General features: G+C 40.0%; 2 protein-coding genes across 4 annotated transcripts; one reads left to right on the top strand and one right to left on the bottom strand.

The window, feature by feature from the left end:
- Window positions 1-1,082: 1,082 nt before the first annotated feature.
- LOC117600655 (protein Star) lies at window positions 1,083-7,044 on the bottom strand. Its single transcript, XM_034316365.2, has 6 exons — window positions 6,050-7,044; window positions 3,669-3,860; window positions 2,254-2,467; window positions 2,009-2,173; window positions 1,758-1,949; window positions 1,083-1,677 (listed from the first exon to the last, which is right to left on the bottom strand). Exons 1-6 carry the CDS (start codon window positions 6,121-6,123, stop codon window positions 1,492-1,494), a joined length of 1,023 nt encoding a protein of 340 aa, XP_034172256.1. The 5' UTR covers window positions 6,124-7,044; the 3' UTR covers window positions 1,083-1,491.
- LOC117600652 (serine/threonine-protein kinase 32A) lies at window positions 2,406-23,927 on the top strand. 3 transcript variants are annotated; one of them, XM_034316361.2, is made up of 10 exons: window positions 10,522-10,992; window positions 13,945-14,617; window positions 15,048-15,103; window positions 15,442-15,610; window positions 15,786-15,983; window positions 19,755-19,844; window positions 20,137-20,303; window positions 20,524-20,804; window positions 21,207-21,413; window positions 21,847-23,927. In XM_034316361.2, exons 2-10 carry the CDS (start codon window positions 14,569-14,571, stop codon window positions 22,010-22,012), a joined length of 1,383 nt encoding a protein of 460 aa, XP_034172252.1. In that variant the 5' UTR covers window positions 10,522-10,992; window positions 13,945-14,568; the 3' UTR covers window positions 22,013-23,927. The 3 variants fall into 3 exon arrangements, with proteins under 3 accessions (XP_034172251.1, XP_034172250.1, XP_034172252.1); XM_034316360.2 differs by lacking the exons at window positions 10,522-10,992; window positions 15,048-15,103 and adding an exon at window positions 2,406-2,545; XM_034316359.2 differs by lacking the exon at window positions 15,048-15,103 and having other exon boundaries at window positions 10,521-10,992.
- The last annotated feature ends 32 nt before the right edge of the window (window positions 23,928-23,959 follow it).

The raw sequence follows: 23,959 nt of genomic DNA, 5'->3' as shown, positions 1-23,959 counted from the left end.
CTCGACGACGAGCGTTCTCTATCAAAGTAGGAACGATAATAGTTTCTCCTCGTTCGAGCGTAATTATCAAACTAAACGGTGATCTGCCTGCTGAAAATAAATCCGCGTTTCGATCGGTAATCGTGCAAAATGGCCCGATAAACCCTGTGAACTTCATCCGTAATTAAATGTCGCGCTGTCATTGTATTGTTGTTGCGTGTATCGCGTGTGAGATGCGTTCATTGGAACGTTATCGTAAACTCTCTTCACTTTGCTCTTTACCGGGTCACTTTTTTTACTTATCGATATGAAAGAAAGTTTCGTTTGTGATTGAACTGAAAAAAGTATTAGATAATGGAAGGAATTATCAATGAAATTGGTTATTGCGATTGGTAGTATTAATTATGCAAGGTAAGAAATGAAGAGCTTAAATTGGGAAATGAAACGATCGCGTTCTAAAGAATTCTAATTATTTTACTCAGTGCGTTAATTTGAACGATAGAAATTAATTAATTTATTGAAATTATAGGGGGTATCGAGTATCAATTGATAATGAAATATTACTATCGAATTATGATAGAACGAAGGTGATATCTTGATTAGCATGAAAAGTAAATAGACAAGGTGGTAATTAGACAATGACTAGTATTAGTAATTTTGACCGCAAACATTAAAGAGCTTATTTTATTTTCATCTTAACCCTTGCAACGAGCAAAGCGAACATAGTTTACCGATTTTTCTACAATATCTTAGTTAAATATCGACTTACGTGCTAATAAGGCCCGTGATATAGGTAATCAGAGTAACTCATTAATTATCACTGCGACAGTACTCGTTTACCCGCTGTTGAAGATCAATTTTGGTGGGAAGAGAAACGGTCCACGAGTCTGTCGCTTCTTTGACAAATATTTTAAAATCTACATAGTTCGTAAAATGTCTTCATATGTGATGCTTAAAACGAACCTACACTAAAACACATGTACGAAACTAAATACGATTATTTCTTTCTATCGTTCGTTCCTTCGTTTTGGTTTGAGGCAAGAACCTCTCGCAAGAGACCGAGCACGATCAAATTTGCCTTTTAAGTATGACGATGCTTCAGGAAAAAAAAAATAATAATTCTCTCAGTCTTTGTCACCCATTCGTTCGATCGACGGCTAAATAAAAATTAGTTCCTGTTCCAGTACGCGTACCAATTGAACAAAATAAGAAAATCTTGGCTTGTTCTACGATTCGACGTGTGCCAGGCACGTACGCGAAAAGAAACCTGTGTATATTTCCACGAAAAATAAAAGCTACGTTCAAAAAGATTTGCGTGATCCTCAGCAACGAAATCGTGACCTTTTCTACAATCACGTTTCGTTTAATGAGTAGAAGAATCTACGTGAACGATCTTTGATTTCTTCGAAACAAAATATTTCCCGTTCGCGATACGAGCTTCTGTTAATTAAAATAAAGCCACGTAGGTGAACGTAGAACGGTCCAGGGTTGAAAGCATCCTAAGTCAAGGATCTAAATCTTAAGCAACGCGTTGTACAAGAAGATCAATTTCCCGGTGTCCGTCGTGTACATCAATTTGTATCTTCTGCTAGTCATCTTATCGATCAGACTTTTCGTCTCCGTTTCGCTATGATGAGGACTCCAACGTATGGACAAAACAGATATCCTGGTTGTGTCCCAGGGAATCGTATCGAGAACCTGTGGACCAAATAATTTCTCTGCTAATCATTCTCTAAAGATTTCAGAATAAATTCCTCGACACTTTGGGATCATTTTACCTGGCCATCTTGGGCATCAGGGCTATCCAGGCTCAGGTAATCCAAGGTGGTGGCACTGTATGCCAATAATACGCTATACAAAGGGAAACATTTCAATCTGGTGGTTGGCAGGCCCTCGTCCGACGACACGAGACTATTCGGACCCTCCCCCAACTTGGTAACTTGAACTTCAGATTCTTGATGATAAGTAATCTGAAATCCGAGATATGATCATTAATAAAATTGAACATTTTTATTCCTAGGATACTTACCTCTTTGGTATCCTTATCTGTACTAAGACACGCATGAAGGACTCTAGTTTTTGGATTCCTCGTGCTCCTGTGTGCCTCGAAGAAGCTTCTGGGATCGGTAAGGATCAACACGCCTCTCCAGCTCAAGTTCCTCTCCAGCCAGCCTGTACTGGAGACAGCTCCTATCTGTAAGAATATAATGATCTACTCGCAGGATCCTGGATGACATAAAAGTAACAGGTACAGTTGTATGATCCTCCTCTTACCCTGCTAATGTACTCCACGTATAACCCTTCGCGTTTTCCTTCTGTCAGGCTGGACACGTACCTCTCCTCCGAGGTCTGGGTCGCGTTCAATGGATCCTGTTGCGTGGTGGCTTTCAATTGGACCTCCCTGATGTATGCAACCAATTCCGGATTGTCCATCGAGACGCTGTTCAACACATAGTCCCTCGTCATGTTGGCGTCAAACGCCTGCCTCCTGCAACGTAACGTCCGCTTTAATGTACACAACGGACGACCGGCCCTCTCATTAACACCAACATGTACACACATCCCGGTAAGCTGTTCCTTAATTTAACCTGCGCGACAGATCGAATAATTAATCATGGATACCCAAATCTGTCCCCTTCTCTCTTTGAATCTATACTCGCGATTTAAATTCATCGATTGGAAATGATGAATAAAGGGGAGATGGAACTTTCAAAGAATCTTTAATTAAAGATTCGATTGGCTAATCAGATTTACGCGAACATCATTGAATGAAGTCGTTCTTCAGATGTTATTGCAAAGCAACGTTAATAGCTTTCTTCTCGTACAAAGGGAAAGGATAATCGTCGAGTGACCCGGTAATTAACTCCGTTTAACAATCGTGTTTCCTTAACGTTTCTTGGGAACACAGTGCCGGCTTCGTAGATCGTTGAAGAGGCTGGTACTCCTTGCATACGATTTGCAAAGGACCAGATGTCGATGAAGCAGATAATCGAAGTTAACGGCTTGTCTAAACGAAACAATGAATGATTGTACCTACACAACAAGATGATTTCTCATCAATCAGATTATCGTCGGTTACCGACGCTAAGCCTAGAATTTTGTCAGGGATTTCTGTCGAAAGCCGCGATCAAATATTTGCCTCTCTATGATAGCGGCACGGCGATAAGGCTGCTCACTGCGGGGCTTTAAAATCCGAATGGTGTGAGGAAATATTTGAACGACCACTTGCTGCTAGTTTGACGGATATACACAACAAACATTAATTGAATTCGTTGATATCTCTCGTTATTTGCAATTCGCTCTTCCTTGATTGCTGCAAATTGACATAGCCGTTGATTTTCTCAGAGCGATGCAATAAAAATGAGGAAAATTCGTTCACTTAATTCCTCATCAGTGTCAGCTCGTTTATTGGTAAGAGCGATAAAGAGAGATCGAAAGAAAAATTAAAGAAAAAGAATGAGACTCTCTTGGGGTAGCTTCGGAACGTTCTACTTTACGAGGCTGTAAAATTTTTACGCTCCTCTGAGTATGATAAAATGAGAGAGGCACGAAATCTAAAGGACTCCAAATTATATTCCGTTTCTCTGGTTATTGCATTAGGTTTTTACTGACGGAACGGTCAATTTACTTCGCGAAAATACGCAAAGACGAGCGACGTTTCGTTGCGATTTTCAGAGGAAGAAGTTTACCTCAAAGCCGCAGCTTCGCTCCAGACGAGGAGCAGTGCCATGGCAGTGGAAAAAGCGGCAAGAAAGGCCAAGCAGGGGGCCACTCTTCTCCACCAACTTTTTTTGTAGTTCGCTATCGTTGTTCCCGTCAATGTCGAACCCGCTGGCGGCTGGAGGACACCGGTGACTGGTGGCATCCCTGTGGGGGCCATTCTGCAAAGGCAAAAATGTCTCTTATAAATCTTACAGACCACGTTTAATACGGATCTAATGAGAAAAGAAATAAAATTAGACAATTATACGTGGCTGGAGATGAATTCATTTCCAAGGAAACAATTATAGATAGACGGAAACAAAGCCGATTTCTGGATCGAGATACCGAGCCAATCCTGTTCGTGATGTCATCTATGGTGTACTAGAGCTAGTAGATATCTAAACTTTCACACGATGCCATAATGCGATTGCAACTGAAGCTTGAGATGCTGATGCAACGATCCAACTCAGGAACAGGCATCGAGACAATCTCCTGGAGCAATATAATGTATTGTAACGCAAATGAACAAGGAAGGTACATCTTGTCAAAAACAGAACTCTTGGATTTAGGGATTTTATGCTGAATTTTATTTTCAGTCGAATGAAACACCCAGTGTGTTCCTTGAAAATTTAATTAATTACGGTTCAGTGTAAGCCGTCTGTGTGCGTATCCCTTCATCTCTCGTATGTAAATTTAAAAAACAATCTCGCTAAACTGTGTAATATTGTCCTTTACGCAGAACCAGTATATTTCCCTGAAAATTTAATTAATTATGATTCAATGTAACCGCCCGCTTTTACGGGCTTCCGTCTCTCGGCGCTGAGTCCTTGGACAATTTGCAAAAAACAATTTCGATAAACTGGCCCGGTGAAAAACAGAGAGCGATTACCGTTTAAATATTTATTTTATCCACTTTGAAAGAAATCGCGAATGAGTATCGCGAAACGGAAAAGTGGATAGGAGAGTAGGCGAGCACTTTCTAAACGATTTTTTTCTCACAACAATTGTGTGGGTGCACCTGTACAACTTTGAACGAACAGAAACACCTCTGACCGGAAGTGTCACGGATTTCCGCGTACGCCTACGTGAAAATTGTGAAACACCAGGCGTCAGTATGTATTGTTTCTCTTCAAACGAGGAGAAATGAAATATCCATCTAAATATCACCTTTATTATCTTCAGATTTTATCATTTTTCAATCCTCTGGAAAATCTACATGACCCATTTGAAATTGAAGCATTTTTCTATTTTAATTCTTCGTAGAGTTAGAAGGTCAAAAATGATTTTCTTTGTACCTTTCTTCGTAACCTAATTTCTCGGAGGATCGTTAGGAAGCTAAGACCCATCGCGTTGAACGCTCTTTAAATTGAACGACCCAATTGTTGGTGTCGCTTAATAAATGCCTTCAATTCCCACCGTCATGTCAAGCAAGATCGTTATCTCGAGTTTACGCGTTGTCGTTCGTACCTTTATTTCATACCATTGCTACCCCCTTTCATCCACAAAAGAAGCTCGTCTCGCTAAGGGGAAGCCTCAGCAGTTTCCGTGTTCGAGTCTGAACGAGACCGTAGGGCGATGTAATGACGAATAAAGGGAGAATAATAGATCGTATCGCAGCAAAGAAATACGCGTGGTCGCTTTTCAAATCGACCCTTTTATGCCGGATCCACAACGATACGATTATTGTCCACCAAGGAAAGCAATCTTATGTACAATCGGATCACCTTTCCTCGAAGAGAAATATCAACTCTTGTTGAGTTTTGCAATATCTAGCAAAAAGTACCGAGACTCCGCTTGAATGAAAGATGCAACTCGTTCACGACATGAAATATTTATGAATTTTGGTGAGAATGAAAAAGTGTTACGAACGATTCCCGCAAGAGTTTACTAATAATTCCTCGGCTCCATTCATCGCGCTTCACGCTTCCTCGATCACGAAACGGTAACGTGGTATCAACAATGGTAAAAACGAATTTGGAAATCGGCCAACGTTGATCCTGATGTCCTAACGAGACTCGATTCAGAAATTAATCGAAGGTCAAGGATGAAGTTTATGGATTAAAAATTTTGTTCGACTAACAAAAGGACCTTTTCCTATTTCTAAGAACAGGAATCAGGAAAATTTCAATAGTAAAAGGACCTAGAAGAGGATGTATATACAGCTCCCTTCTATTCATGTCAGTGAAAACACTGCTTTCTATGATTACCTCTTCGATCGGAAAACAAACGGCGAAACAATCGCCTCTTACGCAAGTGCTTACACGTCGGAACGTCAAAGAAACATGGTGAAAATTCAGCGTAACAAGAGGAAACGTTAGAGGAGCCGTGACAAAGTTACTGGAAAATTTTCTTCGTTTATTGTACGTACTTGGCTTTGATGGGATCCATGCCGGTCCAGAATAATTCGCCGGGCGGATATGAAGATTCACTTGCGCACAACATTCACGTGGCTCGTTTCACATGCCGTTCGTGACACGATCTTTGTCCGGAAGGCATCGGCCAGGCCTGTTTCACGAGGGCAGCCTGCACATCCTCTGTCGACGGTTCGTTGTCGCGTACACTGCACTCACCGAAGCGTATTTTCCTTCCTCAGTGCTTCAGCCGCAGGCTGGTAAGCGTCGGTCCGTTCCTCGACGATAAAAGTGGCGTCGGGAACGGGAGCGTTTCACTGCTCGCGAGCAACCTCTGTTTACAGTCCGACGGGCAAGCGCAACCAACGCTACACGGTCTTCATTTTTTTTCTTCTTCTATTACAAACCGATCACGATAGAATTCTGAATTCCGAACAGCAGTCGAACGTTTTCACTTTTCCTGAACGGTGCTCTTTTGTTCGAAACGGAGGCTGACGTTTCGCCGAGGATGGAATCGAACTTCCCACCGAATGGAGTGGCGATAGATCGACTGGCTCGAGGTCGAACGAGTCGAGAAGAAAAACGATCGCGAAACGAGCCGCGCGAAAGATGGTGTACGAAAGTTGATTAGCCGGCTAGGATAGCGAGCGTCGGAAGCGTCTGTTGTCGTCGAATGTCGCAGTGCAGAGCGCCACACGATACACAAGGCGTCCCTGTCGCTTCTTCCCTCTTTTATTTCTTTCCTCGTCTGTTTTTCTATCTATCTCCGTCCGTCTCTTATTCCAGCTCAGACGATCGTTCACTTAAATGTCTCCCACTCGCGCGCTCGTTTCACCGGGTGCAGACGCGACCGAGTGACAGAGTAGTCTAGGGAAATGCCAGAAGGTCGTCGTCGGCGATAGTTTTTCCAACGTGAGCAACGTTGGAAGAACGGCGAAGGGAAATGCAAGCGGTATATGCCCGTTACCGTGGCGAGAGCCGACTGGCCGCTCCAGGTGCTGGAACGGCTGACGGTAACCGGGTACAATGCCTCCTATATCGGGTGTCCTTCTTTAAACACCAGCCGCCATCCGTGTCCTCCTCGTCTATCCCCTTCAATCCGATCGTCCCTCTCGCTCGCCTTCACGAGGACATTCCGTGCTCTCCGTTCTCCTATTAACAGCCAGGTAGAGAACAGTGATTCTCAACCTTACCACCCGCCACGGTTAAGTCTCTCACTCCCCCCTGTTTCTTAGGGTGAACGTAGATCCGACCTGGCTTTAAGTTAACACCGACGAGGGACACGGCTCTGGTCATCGCGTTACGTGCTAGCTTCACCCACGTCCGGTAGCGTTGTAAAGGCGTTATCGATCCTGCAACTCGTGGCCGCTTTTGTGCTCTATGCTAGCTACCGGCTAGAATTCTAACCGCCGATACCACCGGGTACACCACGAGTGTTCAGGTCTCTCGATTGATTGAATTTAGAAAAAGAAAATTTCACCTGGTTAAATGTTTCATCGCTGCACCCTTCATTTTTGGTATTTAAGGGATGATTCTTGATGTAATGATGTTTGAGATATTCGTTTATTAATAATACATCAGGAATCGATGCATTTTTGTTGGAATCTTTTTTGGACGTTTCCCTGTTCAAATGGTAGTTCGATGAAATCCATTTTTCACGAGGCTCAGATTGTTCCGAATTGACCGTCTCGGTTGATTGAACGAGGAAAATAGAGGAACGACAAACGGCCGCGTTCGACGAGTTCCGTTCGAGACGAAACTGCAAAAATAAATGAGACGAGCCGTAAATAATTTCACGGTGTCGGGACTTTTTTAAAATAGAAATCTTCCCGCGGGTCTTGATGTGCAGCGGAATTTTATATTCCCTCGTATCTGGCAGACGCGCAAAAAATTTCATATTTCCCCTGCCCCGAAAAGCCGAATGGTTCATTTAGGTTACGCGAAAATCCCCATGGCAACGAACGTGTTAACACCTTGCATGTACCGACATTACCGTCGCCGATTCTGCAATCCCGTGAAGTTTCCACGCGATCAAGAGGACGGTATCAACGTACAACAGGTTAATCGTCCACGACGCCGAGTTCTTCGAGCATGTCAGGTTCACCGAGACGCGACCGAGGGGATGAAGTCGAGCATCGCGAGGACGTCGAAGAGGAAAAGTCGTTTCTCTATGGACGGGAACAACTGGAGGTGAAAGGAGGAACAACGGTTCAATAAGCGTAGGCGTGAAAGAAAAAACACGGATTATAATTAAACTAGTTTGCACGGGATGTCTGTGGGCATGAAAGAAAGCTACATCGACAGCTGCAACAACAATAGGAAACTTTGTTGCCAGTTCTGTTTGCTCAGCTACCCTCGGGGCTATCTTAACACAATCAACGAGTAACCGAGTCTCTTTGTAAGTGCAGGCTGTTCCATTTAAAAACCCTCCGTGCAATTCTTCGCAATTGGGAGTAATAAATTTTCTAATTTCAATCGCACGGCTTTCAGAGGCGAATACAGTGTCACAATTAACGAGTGACAAACGCGATTGTTATTTTTAAAGCAGCGAAGCTTATTTTTCTTTTTACAACCGCCTTTGTAAGGCTGTTTAATTGTTCTCGCGCGAAGGGGATGGAAATTGGAACGCGGCAGCACCCCGAGAAATAATTCTACGAGGTTCTACGAAACAAAAATATTTCCCCTTTAATGATGTTTTCTCGAGTGCACCGGGTGGACAGTGAAATATATCCCCTCGGTCTCGTTCAGCTTTCTCCGCAACCCCTTTTTATTCCGCAAAGAAATGTAGTGTAACCGCGAAGCTGAAGAACCTGTAAGACTTTTTCTTACCCTTCAGTGTCTTACGATATCCTAGGAAACGCTCGACTCGTTTCCCGTCTACCTTGGACATTATTTTCTTTTTATTTGTTAGGTAGAACCAATACAGAGGATTAATTATCGTCATTTATTAAGGTAAAAGATTTTCTTCCCTTATCAACCCAGGTGAAGAACGTATGAAATACTATACTGAAATGTATGAGGACCATACATTAGACCAGGTGAAATTAATTTCGATCGTTTATAACGTTTAGGAAGAAGCAGCAATTCTGCATCGCGTTTGAAATAAAATACCAGATGGAAATTGAACCGCCGTTTCCTCTTGGTATTGTTCTCCGGTTGGAACCATTTTCTCGGTACGATTTCAAGCATGCAGATAGGATTTATTAGGTTGTTCCATATCAAATGGCTGAATGAAATGTCTGATGATATTTGATGTCATAAAAGTTCAGTATGTCGCATAAAATGTGAAACACGAATTCACCAGTGTCTGATCTTTCGTTGCTATTTATATCGTCTGACGACGTTACACCAATGGGTCCTTGGACTCATCTATCACGTCGTAAAGAAAAAACATATCGATCCATTTAAAAAGGTAGGGGTGACCTTCGTATTGGGAAAGAACCTTCAACTACAAAAGAAATCGTTATTACCTCTTAATGATCCTTGGTATCCTTCAAATTTTTCTTTGACTTTTACAATATCATAAATAACTACCCCTGGATGAACATCATACAATGGAAACATAATCTCTTCTCCAATTATTCCCATTACGATACAAAACTGTTAACATATTTAGAGTTCATTCGTGTATTAATTAGATGTGAATCGAAATAATTAAATAGGTTTCAAATTTAATTAAACCTCTGGCATAAGCGGTTGAACTAAGGCGTTTGAACAATGGTCGAATGCTCTCTCGTATAATATAGTACATTATTGATAAATTACAGGGATGCTTATTCTAAATTAAAATTGAAGATCCTTACTGTGTTTAATATTCTTCGCGTATTTCCTTTTTAGAGCACTTACATTCTTTACATTCTGTCCAGCTGGGTGATATATACAGGGTGTTAAGAAAATGATGGTACAAAGAGGAATATTGCCTTCCTAATGTGAATGCAACAATACCGTTCAAAGCAGGAATCTCATATCAAATGCATTAACTGGTGATCCGTGTTAATGCCTGAACTGCGACAGTAGATACGGTCATTAGTTGTCAGACATGCTACAATTCCAATTATTCAGGATACCATTGTTCCACCTGCAGCTTTGCATAAATGGTTTAATTGCATTTGCAATTTTCTACAATCTATATTTTCATTAAATTCGTGGTATCAGTTGTCTGTCCCTTCAAATTTAATATTATCGACTAATTAATAACAGAATACCATTGATATTATAATAATAATATTTTAAATGTGTTCATAGAATCGTATTTTCAGAAATGAAAATGTTCAATTTTAATTGATACACCCTGTAGGTTTATTTGTTTTCCTGTTTCCCTGTAACCAATTCCATCAATCAATCGCGAAAGATAACAATGATTCCACAGGCCATGTCCACCGGACGCGTACACACGCCGGAGGCGTCTCGAATACGCGTCCCGACGCTTGCTAACAGCGACGCGCTGATAAACGCAACCACCCCACAAAACCAAGCGTCTCGGCGCAGACGCTGACTAGATCCACGTACTCGGAACACGAGCAGCGTCGTTTCGTTGAACCGTAGAACATCGACACTCGTGCGGCGATCGCGACCGCGGCAACACGAACATCCGTCATTTTCGATCCTCCCCTTACACCCCCATATTTATACAAGATTTCCCTTCTTATTACTCTTGATCGCGTCTTAACGGACCATCTGCGTCCTGTATCGAGGCTTTATCGGGATTATTCCTCCGATCAAATCGAGGGATCCTTTGGGTTGATCCTGTTGAGATTTTTTCTTTTGATTCGATTAGCTTTTTTGGCGCCAGGGATACGAAGGGTGAAAATGAAGGATCGAGTGTATTCTTTGAAGTGTTAGTGAGGGATGGTGTAAAAGATTTTTCGAGAATATTCTATTCGATGATCAATGATGATCGAAGTTTTAATTCGCAGTGTCATCGTTCTTGGTTCCAAAGGGTGAATGGTGTGATGGCAAAGTAAGTCAAACCTTTGAATTTCTATCTTTCTCTCGTTTTTTATACTAATTGCAACGTAAAAATTAGTAGCTTTGTAGTGTTGGAAGCTTGAAACATAATCCTGTTGATAATCCCTTCTTAGGTATAACAAGGAATATAAGATTATAAAAGCCATGGGTTATGAATGGGAGCTTTTACTTAGCGCAACAGATATCCTTCATATTTTATGACACAGATCTTCTCCTATTTCGCTTCTTTTTTTATCGTAAAACACGAGCGATATTTTAACACCATTAAACATTTAACTCCGTTTACTTTCGGACAGAAATTTCGCCCTGGGGTTATTTTCCATAAAATGCGCATACCTTGTGAATTATGTACCGCGAGTAATAAGCCCTTACAAAGCCCTTATAAAAAATACAGGAAATATATGCTTCATTCCAGAAATCGCGAAGAGTAATCCTTTAAAATGGAAATATTCTCTGGATGGAAGATAAAACGAAACTAGCGAATGATTTTAGTTGGAAAACGAGGTCAAACTCAATTGTTACACTTCCTTGTCTAAAAGTTACTTCTAAAATGGACCTCTCTTTCCATGGTAGATCTTGTAGAATTAGTGCTTCTAATGTGGCGCTCATTATCCCTATTTCGCACGAAGAATTCCCACTTCCGCCGTTATTACTCATTCGCCCTGCTTACGATATGCGCTTCCTCTTTCTGCATTCGCGTCTGCTTTTGTTTTCGTAGAAGGCCTGCTTTTCATCCGCGAGAATGTTAATGGAAACAGCAATAAAATAAAGAAACAAAGAACCTCCGAAATGGTTTCCTTCGACACGTTGACTGACAGACACCATGAATTTAATTCGAAAAGAATAAACTGAAATACCAAAGTGGTCTACTATTGACAGCTGTCGTTTATTTTCCACCCTCTTGGAAATTATCAAACACCACTGACAGACATTTTGTCGGATTTTTGAATCGCGTTGAAACGGAAATAACAGAGGTATCAATGGGCAGATACAAGTTTTTTTGCGAAGTTAATACTCGTTGGTCGAATTAAACATCGATCAATACGTGTAACGTGTAGATATTTTTTTTATTTACTTTTAAAATCGAGCACGTAATCGATATAAGATATTAAATTGAAAGGTAAAGAGGAAAAGTACATTATCCTTTTTAAGATATTTCATGAGAATTTGATTTTCCTTTTCATAGAGTTATCAAATCTAGCTGTTCGTTTTCTAAAGTAAATATATAGAGATAAAATATAAAACTCCAGGGAAGAGGTATCTCTTTTTGTTGAAATAAAATGATATCGACATTGGATAAAGTTTATTGAACAGAAAAAATATGGTAGTATGTATATATGACGTGCCAATAAATTCTTGTTTGTCGGAACAATGAACGTAAACTAACGAGAAAAGGGAACGAACTTCGTTACAGAGCAAACGAGAGGAATTGTATCAACTGGACGTGCCGTACTCTCAAAATTATAGTTGCGGCTGATAGCGTGAATGCATCAATATGCTGAAAGCGTTTCATTGTTATATCAACGAACCGTGATTAATTAAAATAAAAAAAGGTGCCACCGTCCATTCACAGAAACATCAATTACATTTGATTCCATTAAAATTTCCAGTCCATTAGTTTATTAGGACTGAAACGATCAAATTTGTTTATCCAAAAATTTCAATATAGAAAAGCGAAAATGTTCGAGCCATTTTCCAAATAATCAGACAAATGCAATTATCACGAAGAACCTAGTTTCGCGATTCTCTTTTCCTCGGTTATTTGAAAAAAGAAACTTCATTTCGTGCTTGCCACGATTTCAGCGGAATTATCTTGATCATAAGAGACTTAAAGAGAAGAAAGAAATTTTGCTACATTTTCTGGCACGTATTGAAGTTTCGATTATGAAAGAAACGACAAACGTTGATGGAATACGAAAGGCGACAATCTTTGTGAAAGAAAACTTGGTTATTGTGTTTCGATTTCGACTAAATATAAAAATTCAGTTTATTATTCACGTGGTAAGAGAAAATGAAACTCGGCCAATTGAAAAATTACCATGAGAATTATCTGTTCCACCTTCTTTTATTATAATAGACGGATTAATTGAACAATCTGCTGTTTGCTGAAAAATTCTGAAAAGCTCGTAGGATTCGTGTAATTTCTTTTCGCGAGTGGAAAAAATGGTACAGACTCCTCGCACCCGGAGAGATTTAAACCAAGAAAAGCGCTCACGAAACGCGAGCATAATAGTGAGAAAATTGACGCTAATTAATGAGATTTTTAAAAGGGGCTCCTATTTAAAAGGCAGAGCTATTTGGAGATTGAAGAATTTCTTTTCGTATTTATGAAACTTCCGGACCAATTCACTCGCGAGATGGTTTCTTTGGTAACTCGTTGTTAACTTTCAGACGCAGAGATTAATTAAGCTTATTAAATTCCTTGGGTTAATCGATTGAAATTAATTTTTGTATTGCATTTCACGTTCCCCGACGTTCATGAAAGATTTTCAAATGCATCGATTGTGTTTCGACTTCGCATTCAAAATAGATTTCTCGTTCTGGCGAAACGAACGAAGTTACAATTTCCAGGCCACGAACCCGCAAATTGACGATTAACCTGCCGATTAGGTGATTCCAAGCGAATCTTTCCAACCACTGAGTTTCTGCTTCATTACAAACGACCCGTCGAACATAGACGTCTTGATATCATCGAACATCAACCATGCCTCCGTTTGCTCGTTATTCGGCAAATTAACACGAAGCCAACGTTAATTAATGCACGAATCGTGGCAGTAATTAACGCGACAACTGCAAACGACATCGATCGATTCGACGACGATCAGCCATTTCTCAGACATCTGCAAAATTAATCAGCAAAATTTTCATTGTTTTCTAATATAGGAAACTCATTCTTTAAAAAATGTATACACTTAACTTCAATGAAATATCTTTGTATTCTTAGGTCTGACGGCGATCGAAGGAAGACGAGAAAAGAGCAAGAAATCAAGGGAGGAAAGGATAAAAGTGATGGAAGGAAGTTTCCAAAGAAGCTACCAAGTTTCACCAGAAGCCTAAACTCGAAGAAATTGGACAATAAGTTTCTGTACCTGTTAAAACGTGTCGAGACATAAGACGCGGAGCTCGTAAAACGGTTCGAAAAGTTTGTTGAGATGTCTGAATACGAGGTCGAAGGAAAAGGTAGTCGAAGTACGGAAATGAAATAGGAACATCGATCGAGAGAAGAACGGAAGGAAGGTGGCTAATAAAAAAAGATTTCGAATCCTGAAGAGACGAAACAGAATCGAAGAAACAACCTTCAGGCAAAAAGAGGTCTAATAAGAAGAGGAAGCTGAACGAAGGGAATATGAAGAGAAAGAAATAAGATTAAGTGGTTGAGGGACGGGGTAAACAAGGACGAACTCGTTGATGGTAAAAAAAAGGAGTTGAATCGATGAATAAACGAACGATTAGTGGGTGGAAGCATGAGAATTCCGAGTATTTCTTCAGCTCGACAAAAGTACTCGAATGCGCGTTGCATCGGCCACCCTCTCTCGTGTCACGTATCGAGATCCATTGAGGGACAAAAATGGGCGCCAACCAGTCGACGAGAAGCGAGCCTACTCCTGGAGAAGAAGGTTAGTTGACGAACACTTCATCTTTTTTGCCAACAACGCGATTAATCTTCAAGGTGAAACTATCCTTCCTCTTCGTCGACGAACGAGTGAAATGAATAGAAATTCTTCTATCCTTCCCGAGCCGTGTCATTTCGAAAGGGTTGAACGTATTCCAAATTTTCGAAACCCACAAAGCGACGAATGACAGGGTGGATCGTCGTGAGTTTAGTATCAGGCAACAATAAACTTCGAACCACGATTGTTCGCTTAGTTTACACAAGCTGACGCGAGTTCGAGGCGTTCAAGTTTTCGCTTAATTACTCCTTTGCGAGGAACGATACCCGATTGTTTAGCATCGATCTACGATAGAAATTTTCGTTTGTTCTTCGACTTGTTAACCGAAGAACGAGCCATTGTTGTATTAATTCGTTCGCGTTGTTTCTCGTTTCAGTGAACTTCGATCACTTTCAAATCCTGCGCGCTATCGGGAAAGGGAGCTTCGGAAAGGTATGATGGAAACTTTTCAAAAGATCCTCTTTTAATTAAATTCAACGTTGTTTCTTCCTTTATGTCGTAACATTGTAGCTCTGCGATGAGTTTAACGAGTTTCGTTAATTCGTTTTATTTCGCTTGATATGATAGCGAGAAAAGTGATTAATCAACGGCTGTTGATTGTAAATTAAAAAGAAACGCTTTTCCTTTAATGCATATTCGAAATCGTTCAAAAGCATTCTTTTTCATTAGACACATCCACTTGAACGCGAAACAACAGACACCGAATAGCTGGAGGCGGCCCCATAACTCATCGCTCATCCGCTAACAAGCAATTAATTATTTCTTAATAGGTGTGTATAGTACAAAAGCGGGACCGTGCCGGGAATATGTACGCTATGAAGTACGTTCACAAGGGAGAATGCGCTGTTAGAGGAGCCCTGAAGAACGTTGCGCGAGAAGTGGAGATACTTTCGCAATTAGAACACCCGTGTCTAGTGAATCTCTGGTTCAGTTTCCAAGGTAAATACCCTACTATTTCGAGTTATGACGCATCCCTAAATCTGTCGTTAATCCCTTTGCAATTGGGACACTCGTGTTTAGAGTGCATCTGTGGTACAACTTCACAGCAGCGATACCGGTATGCAATAATTTAACAAGAGATATTAAATTTAGATGCTAATTTTCATTGTTCCAGACGAGGAGGACTTATTCATGGTTTCCGACTTGTTACTCGGAGGGGATTTAAGGTACCATATACAACAGGAAGTCGTATTTACGGAGAAAAGCGTGGTCCTTTTTGTCGCTGAGATTGCTCTAGCGCTCGATTATTTGCAAAGTCACAAAATTGTTCATCGCGATATCAAGCCTGATAACATACTGCTAGATGAAGAAGGTATGTTATTGTTGTTCCAATTTTCTATTTCATATATTCTTCCCTCTCAAATTATTAGTATTTGTGTTGTTAAAATTGGTGACAAATCCATATGAAAATTCGTAATGCACAGCTTTAAAAACATTAAATAATCAGGAGTTTGGATACTGGAGCAGGTTTTATAAACAGTAAAGATAATTATCGAATTTTCAAACTATCGGGCATGTTTTATTGTTAAAATAATGACCACACCCGTAAATTAAAGCACGTACCAGGGAGTAAAGTAAATTGCGTTATACTCGTTCCACTTTGAAACTATAAATACATTACTCCCGATGCACATTCCCTGATACGTAGGCACGTAAACCGTGGAAAATCAGCTTTCTCCTGTAATTCTTACGTTCAACACGCCCTTTATCTGTCAAGGAATTACGACGAAACGGGAAAGTGCATTAAAATGGTAACGAAGTTGCGGGGTAACTAAGTTTCATTTAGCTGTTTACGAAGTAAGTTTCTGCCACTTGCTGACGAATCTGGCGAGATAATAACCACGCGAATTTACCTCGAGTAGTGTGTAAATATTGAACCTAATATTTTTAATAAACAAGACACCCCTTTAACGTCGTCAAAGAGCAGCCAGAATGTAACGCGTTGGAAACTTACCCCATAAATTCTACCACGAAACACTGAATCCTAATATAATTCATCAGAATTTTAAGAAAGTCCGCGTAAAAATTAAAATTAATATCAGTTCGCGTTTCAAGTAGAAGAAATAAGTAGTCCACGCGGCTATAATAACTAGGAAAAAAAATTCCATCCCCTGAGTATCGTCTTATAATAAGATCTCAATCTCGAATGGGTTAATCTCTGAACCGGAGAAAGTTCACGTTCGCGAGCTCGTCTTTTTACGACTTCTTTCTTCGTAATCACATTTCAATCAAGGGACGAACGCGGTAAACGAAGGGAAAGCTGGATTTGAAGGTGCTTTTCAGGAGACCGGATGATCGTTGTCAGGAATACCAGAAAATCAAGGGAACTTTTCGAATCGAATCACGTTAAATAAAGAGATCGCAAGGTGTATGCGAAATTCAATTACCGGCTTTCGTCAGTTTGAAAGGGAACTCGATGCTCTTTAATTAGAAAGCCTTCGCGCCACCCCTTATGTTAATGAATACGAATATTCGACGGTTCATCGCGCCGATTGATGCATCGTTGAATAGATCCATTCTAAAAATCCTACAAATCGAAACAGAGTTCGGTACACTCTGTACTCTCTTTGTTTATATATTCCATTACATATGGCTCGACGAAATTGGCCATTTAACGTGAAACCGATCGGAACTAAAGGATCTTCAGAAACCGATTTAAAACGATTCCTTAACTGGAAAACGTCTCGTCGTTGACCCTGAGGAGCTCAATTTACTTTTCGGTTTGATCCGATACGAGATGCTCGCTTTTGACGCGGTTCAAATGAATTTCCTTTTCATTCAGGATACCTTTGAGCTTCGATCCGCGGTTGTGACACCGTGAACGGCAAACGAGATTGAAAAATAGAATCGCTTTTGTAACGATAATCGTTCTATTCGCCCGCTTTGATAGTCGTTTCATCTGTGAAAGGTTCAGACCTCGATTTTGCGACACAGAATCCTATCAGCGGCTCGCGGGTCAAGCTTCCCGACAATTCTGTATCGGCTTTGTAATCGAATAATTAAAATTTCCCGGTAATTTCACTCGGATTAAATGAAAATAAATTTGGCAAAATGAATATGGTAAAGACAGGGATGGGACAAAATGTTATTGCATATTAGGGTAAAATATTGAAAACAAAATAGTTTGAGTTTTATAAATTAATTATTGCACTTTTCTTTACGTAGATCGATCCTTTCAAGCATTTTGTATAAGAAAGTATGCGCTTGTAACAGGTGCATGGAGCACCTGGTGTAAAATAGATCAGGCAATTCTAATTGCTTTACACGCGGAAGAAAGAATTTGTAACGAAGGTAACAGAATGGAGAACCGCTTTCGAATACTCATCAAAGGTCAAAGAACGGCCACAATGGAGAACCGCATTATATTCTGGTGACGTAGCATGCAGATCCGGCCATTTTCCTCTCTCTTTACGAGACACGACAACCAACTGACTCAGTCTATAAATAATTTGTACACTTACCATTTGACCCTGACACTCGTGATTTCGGCAACTTTTTACCTTACACCCCTTTGGTACGATCGATCAGAAACGACCCAGATTAATCTTCTCATTTTCAACGAAATTTGCCGGACAGAAAAATTTAATTTTCACATTACTACGTTTGAAAATCAATCGAGTAGACGAGATTTGTTAATGAATAGTGGCGATTGATTAAATTCGCAATGAAGTTTAGTAATTTCGTTGATGAATTTAAATTATGTCACCTGCACGACACCTCGCAGGCTGAAGTTTCGGAAAATTAATCCTAACAGATCAAACAGGTGCGGACTCGTTTGATTTATTTTATAAATTATCGCCTCCTTTAACTCTTGAACAGAGTCAATCGTGGAACCAAATCTACGCTTGTTCAATAAACCAGAAATTAGACGAAAGAAAAGGCTAAGAAAGTTGAAAGTTTCCAAACCGGATAGTATTAATATCTCGTTTCCCGAAATTTCGAAAGCAATTAAATCGGTTAAATATTCTCTGGTAAAGGAAACTTTTCAAACGAACCTTGAATTACAAAGTAGTCGATCTGCAAGTAAGATTAGAGCAAAAAATGGGGTTGTCAAACGTGTTGCCTTGAAAGCAAGGGTAGTCACGCTCTCCAGAGAACGAAAAGCCTACACTAACGTATACAACCCTAATTTCCTGCTATATTTAGCCGACAGCTGTTTGAGCCTCGAAATTGCTTCTGCATCATTTAAAATTACAGGGTCGGATGTCACTGGCTGACTTTGCTTCACCCTCCCTATTGTTCATAAAAAGAATTTCTCTTCCCAGAGAATGCATCCCTTTTAACCCTTTCATCCTTTCACCAAGTCGATAGAAGCTTTTAAAAATTTGTTCAGATATTGCGAAGGAAAGCTAGCGTTAATTCCATCGAGAGAGACTTTATTTTACACGTTCGACCGTAAGTCCCCGATGATCCAGAGGGTTTAATATTCGTATTTTCATATCAACGAATACTTTCACGAACGTGCCCTCTTGTTTTTTGCTCATCCCGCTTGGAAACTTCATATTTCACCAGGACACGTGTAGAACATCGGCCAGGGTATTGAAATTCCGTTCAGGGGATCGATCAAAGGGTAACAGGATATTCGATCCTCTATGTTGATCGAAGTTATGCCATACACAGGAACACTCTGTTAACGTCGTTTGACAGATGCTTGATCGTCAACGATCGCCAGCTGACGATTAATCAACCCCACGTGCGTTTCGTGTAGCATAATAAAAAGCGACAAGAAAATTCCTTTCTCTTCTTGAAACAAAGGCGACGTTCAAAGTGAATGAAAATGAGGGTAAAAATTTGCAATAACCAAAGGGGTGAAATTTGCAAAAAATTGAAAGTTAGATTTTGGGATGGTTAGCTTGGGGAATCTATATATTCCAAACTCATAAATTTCCAAGGCTGAGATTTCGTATTTCGATCTACCCTCGCCCCTTATCATCCCCCTAAATTTCATTCTGATCGACCATCGGTGTCGTTCGAAAATATATCCCGCATACAAGTGTTAGATAAAAGAGGTTCGAAACTTGTTCTATATACGTTATCTAAATAACTAAAGCGGTTTATGTAACCAGGATTACCTTCTGCGTAGGACACGCACACGTAACGGACTTCAACATTGCAACGGTGCTGGAGAACGGGGAATTAGCTACGTCGATGTCAGGAACAAAACCGTACATAGGTAGGAATTAATTACAAGCTGATTCATTGTTAATTGAGCGTAAAACGATTAATAACTCGGCTCGAGGTGATTTAGTTACGTGGATGGAAAGGTTCGAGATACTATTAAGTAACTGCTAAATGAATATAATGAATCCATTGAATTGCAATTACCTATTTTCATTCATGAGAGGACTGTCGATAATTACCGTGAATCTCTTGAATTAAAAATTAATTACAAAAGGAAACATTTTTCTCGTTCCTTTAGCATCGAACGAAGATATTTTCTGAATGATCCTTTCTCGTTTTTCAAGCTCCAGAAATTTATATGTGCTCTTGCGAAGAATACGGTGTTCTTGGCTATGGTTTCCCGGTAGATTGGTGGAGTTTAGGAATTCTCGCATGGGAAACCCTCGCTGGAGAACGTCCTTATCCTCTCTGTTCCACCACTTCGCACAGAGAGGCTCTACAAATTCTCCAGGTAAACACATTGATAACATCTCTTTTATTTTCGAGGATGTCATTTTATTTCTGCTTTCGTCTTCCCCTCAATCAGATGTTCATTACGTTAATTAAACCTTGAATTTTATACTTCACTTTGACAAGATCTAGATTCAATCTAGATAAGTACAAAATTTCAAAACCTATTAGAAATTTTTCAACGTTAGAACGTTTGAATGAAAATAAAAAGCATTCTACAGAAGGAAAGACCGACACCTGCCGAATGGAGCTCGTCGATACGGGAACTCCTAGACAGATTATTAACCGTGGCGCCAGGCGCCAGGGTGTCAACGTTAAAGGAACTGAAGCAAGCGAGCGTGATGAGAGACGTAGACTTTGACAAAGTGTTGAACAAGCAAATCAAACCACCTTTCACGCCGCCAAAGGATCATCTGAACTGTGATCCGACGTTCGAGCTCGAAGAGATGATCATCGAGACGAAGCCGTTGCATAAAAAGAAGAAACGCTTGGCGAAGCAAAGGTGAGAAGATTAAAGAGAGATTATTTCATGTCGTTAGACGATGTTGAAAGGTTCTTTCATTGATCCGATACCTAAGATTATTCGTCAAACAGCTATTTTTGGTACCTTTTGGACCCTTTTCAAGCACGACTAGAGTTAATTATATCGTCTGTTTTTCAATTACCCAAAGTTGATCTGAACAATTTGCTTACACTCGTCAATTTCAATTCAATTTCCTTCAAGAGTCACTAGTACTCCGTTTCTAAATTGCAAATTACTTAACTCGATCCAATGGTTTCCCCCTTTTACGATCCTCGTAAAACACAAGGGACAGATGGTACTCTCGCATTAACCATCGGGCGGCCACAATTTTCAGCTGAACGAACGAAATACAACGCTTGCTTTCCCTTGTTATTCGTGTAGATCCCTGAAAATCGAGCATCCTCAGGAAGATCCCGGGCTCGCTGAAGGCGCCGGGCCGAGCTTGGATCTCAGGAGATTAGCATTCATCCCGGAATATCGTGTGTATAATCGGGAACGAGAGATGGAGAGACAGGAAAGGGAGAGGAAGGAAAAACAGTGGGAAGAGGAACTGAACACTGCCATGAAAGGTGCCGAGGAAAGGTTGAAGTGAGTCCAACCATCCTACCTTTTTCCTCGATAACAGAATTCGATAAATTCCCTTGAAGTAATAAATGAAACGTAACAATGGTATCTGGGACTGATTCAGCAGTGAATCCCCAGTGACGTTTAATGAAAAAATCAATGGCGGAATAAAAAGAAGGGTAGAAGTTTGTATAGACCTCTTGAAGCTTCACCTTTCATCCGAAAAGATTACTTCGCGACGGATTCTCGAGACGGAATCGTAAATTTTTGATCAATCGGCAAATCTCTAGTCTATAAGAAACTGTTGAATAAACGAACGATGCTTTTAGGCGATCATTCGAACGATGAAACAAAGATATCTATTAGGAATAACGTCTTCGACTTTTCCTATAAATACTACAAAAACTTCGACATATTTGCATAAACTTTTGACTCGCCTTTGACTTAATAATTGCAGGACGAAACAGCAACCGGCACAACGAACCGGAAATCGCTTGAGCGTGTCGACGACGAGCGTGAAGACGCGTATAAACGCATCTCCGAGGCAAGGAAGACGCGCGAGTACCGCAACTTCATCGGATATCGACTACATCGACGCGAGTCCGGAGCCTTCCACCTCGTAAAAATCCTCTTAGATCTTTCTTTCCACCACGGAAGTAAACACGCGTCTTCGAAGAGGAATTAAATTATCATTGTTTGCCATCGTTCGTCGCTCTTAGCGCGACGAATATTCGAAGGGTTTACTTTCCATTACGAAAAGAAAGCATTCTAGCCCTTCAAACAGTGGATCCTTTCCTGTTCTATCAATTTTTCAAACGCTATGCGATATTTGTGCATTCAACGGAGATAAAATAGAAGGTAACTGAATATATTTCCTTTCTTTTTTTTCAGTTTCTTAATGGGTTGATCTCTGAGGAACGTTATCTTTCGAAAGTACTGTTTATCTCTTTAGTTATTCAGTGACCTTTTTACTACGCTCGTCTGATCTCATAGCATATCTTTCCCATCTTGAGGGGAAAAAATATTGTTTTATAAAGGATAGAAAAGAAACTTGACCAAGTAGAGCGTCCTTTTAGAGAGCGTTTGACCAAAAGTGGAAGCTTTTCGATGGGGAAAGAACGGAGATAAAGCATGCGGTCCAAGGGAAATTCCAAACTGTCGTACGGCTTACTTGTCACTTAGTTAGTTCGTACGTACTAGTTAACTTCCCTCTTAGAAAGTTACGATACTCCTAACGCCGATATAGTAAGAGTAAATGGTTTCTTTTTCGATTACATTATTGAAATTATAAGAATATAGAAACATGAAAATCTTAATCTTAGTCTACTGCGATTAACTTTACGATGGTACTCGTAATCATTGGTGTAATTAGGATTTTTGTCTAGGACGAAACAGGTCCTCTATTTTAATTAAGTGTTCTCTATTTAATTACACTGCACGTTCGGTCCAATTATTTTTTCCTATTAAAGTGGGACTTTAGGAGTTGCTAAATCCTTTTTTTTTAATACTTATTCTAATCATTTTTTTGGGTTTTACCTAATTACACCAATGTTCCTAACGAACAAGATTGTTCGATCACGTTAGCGCCTTTCTCGATTCATATCCTCGATCCGTTGTATCTCTGCCACAACCTGCATACCTCAGATACAATACCTTTAATCAACGATTGCACTTCTGATAATCAATCAGCAAACACCAAAAAAACGATGTAATTTTATAAATTAATCGTAAGAGAGAGAGAAAGAGTAGACGCGACTAACTTGTAATATGTAATCTGACGATTAAACGATTCAGAATACTTGTTCCTTGGTATATTTCTTTTCTGCGTAGTTAATCGACTTTATAATCGCAAATGTTTTCTTAGCAAACGTTTGAACAAGGAAACTCGATAACGCGTACCTTCGTTAATCCACGGATCCGTTTCCGCTCATGCAGATATAAGTTGCGAGGGTAAGATGAAATCAAAGAAACCTTAATAAATCTCAGGTCGTCAAGGGATTTCTGTTAATTGATGTTTACCAGGAAAGATTATAAATAGAGATCTGGACATTAAACGAGCGTGTCTTGTCGAAGGAGTGCCGAATAATCGATAATACTGGCGCCGTTTCGCGAAAGGCAACAGAGGGTGAAACGACCCATATTCATCGTCAAAGTATTAGATAAATTTTCCATTCCTGAATAAAAGTAATATTAAGACTTTTCAAGATCTTTTTGGAGCGTTCATAATAATAATGAACGATGCAATTATAATTATTCCAGTGCATCTCGTTAAGCAACCCTTATATCCGTAAACATTTAATGATTCTAAGAATATAAATTCCTTCGTTGCTCCGTAAGAATAGTTTCAATTTTCATTTTAATGCTGGTAGCAAAAACAAAATCCTGAATGTTCATCGAGAAATCTCATTAGTTATTAAAACATCATTTTTCTACGGAAATAACTTTCAGGTTTCGATTCATTTTGTTCCATTTGAAGAAACTAAACAATAACAGTGGATAACATAAAGAAAATACACCATCTTGTTATTGTTAAAAAAGTTAAATAATTTATTTCCTTACATCAAGTACAG

The sequence above is a fragment of the Osmia lignaria genome, chromosome 16, assembly GCF_051020975.1.
Source record: "Osmia lignaria lignaria isolate PbOS001 chromosome 16, iyOsmLign1, whole genome shotgun sequence".
Classification (NCBI taxonomy): Eukaryota; Metazoa; Arthropoda; class Insecta; order Hymenoptera; family Megachilidae; genus Osmia; species Osmia lignaria.
This window is presented reverse-complemented; position numbering and strand designations above follow the sequence as displayed.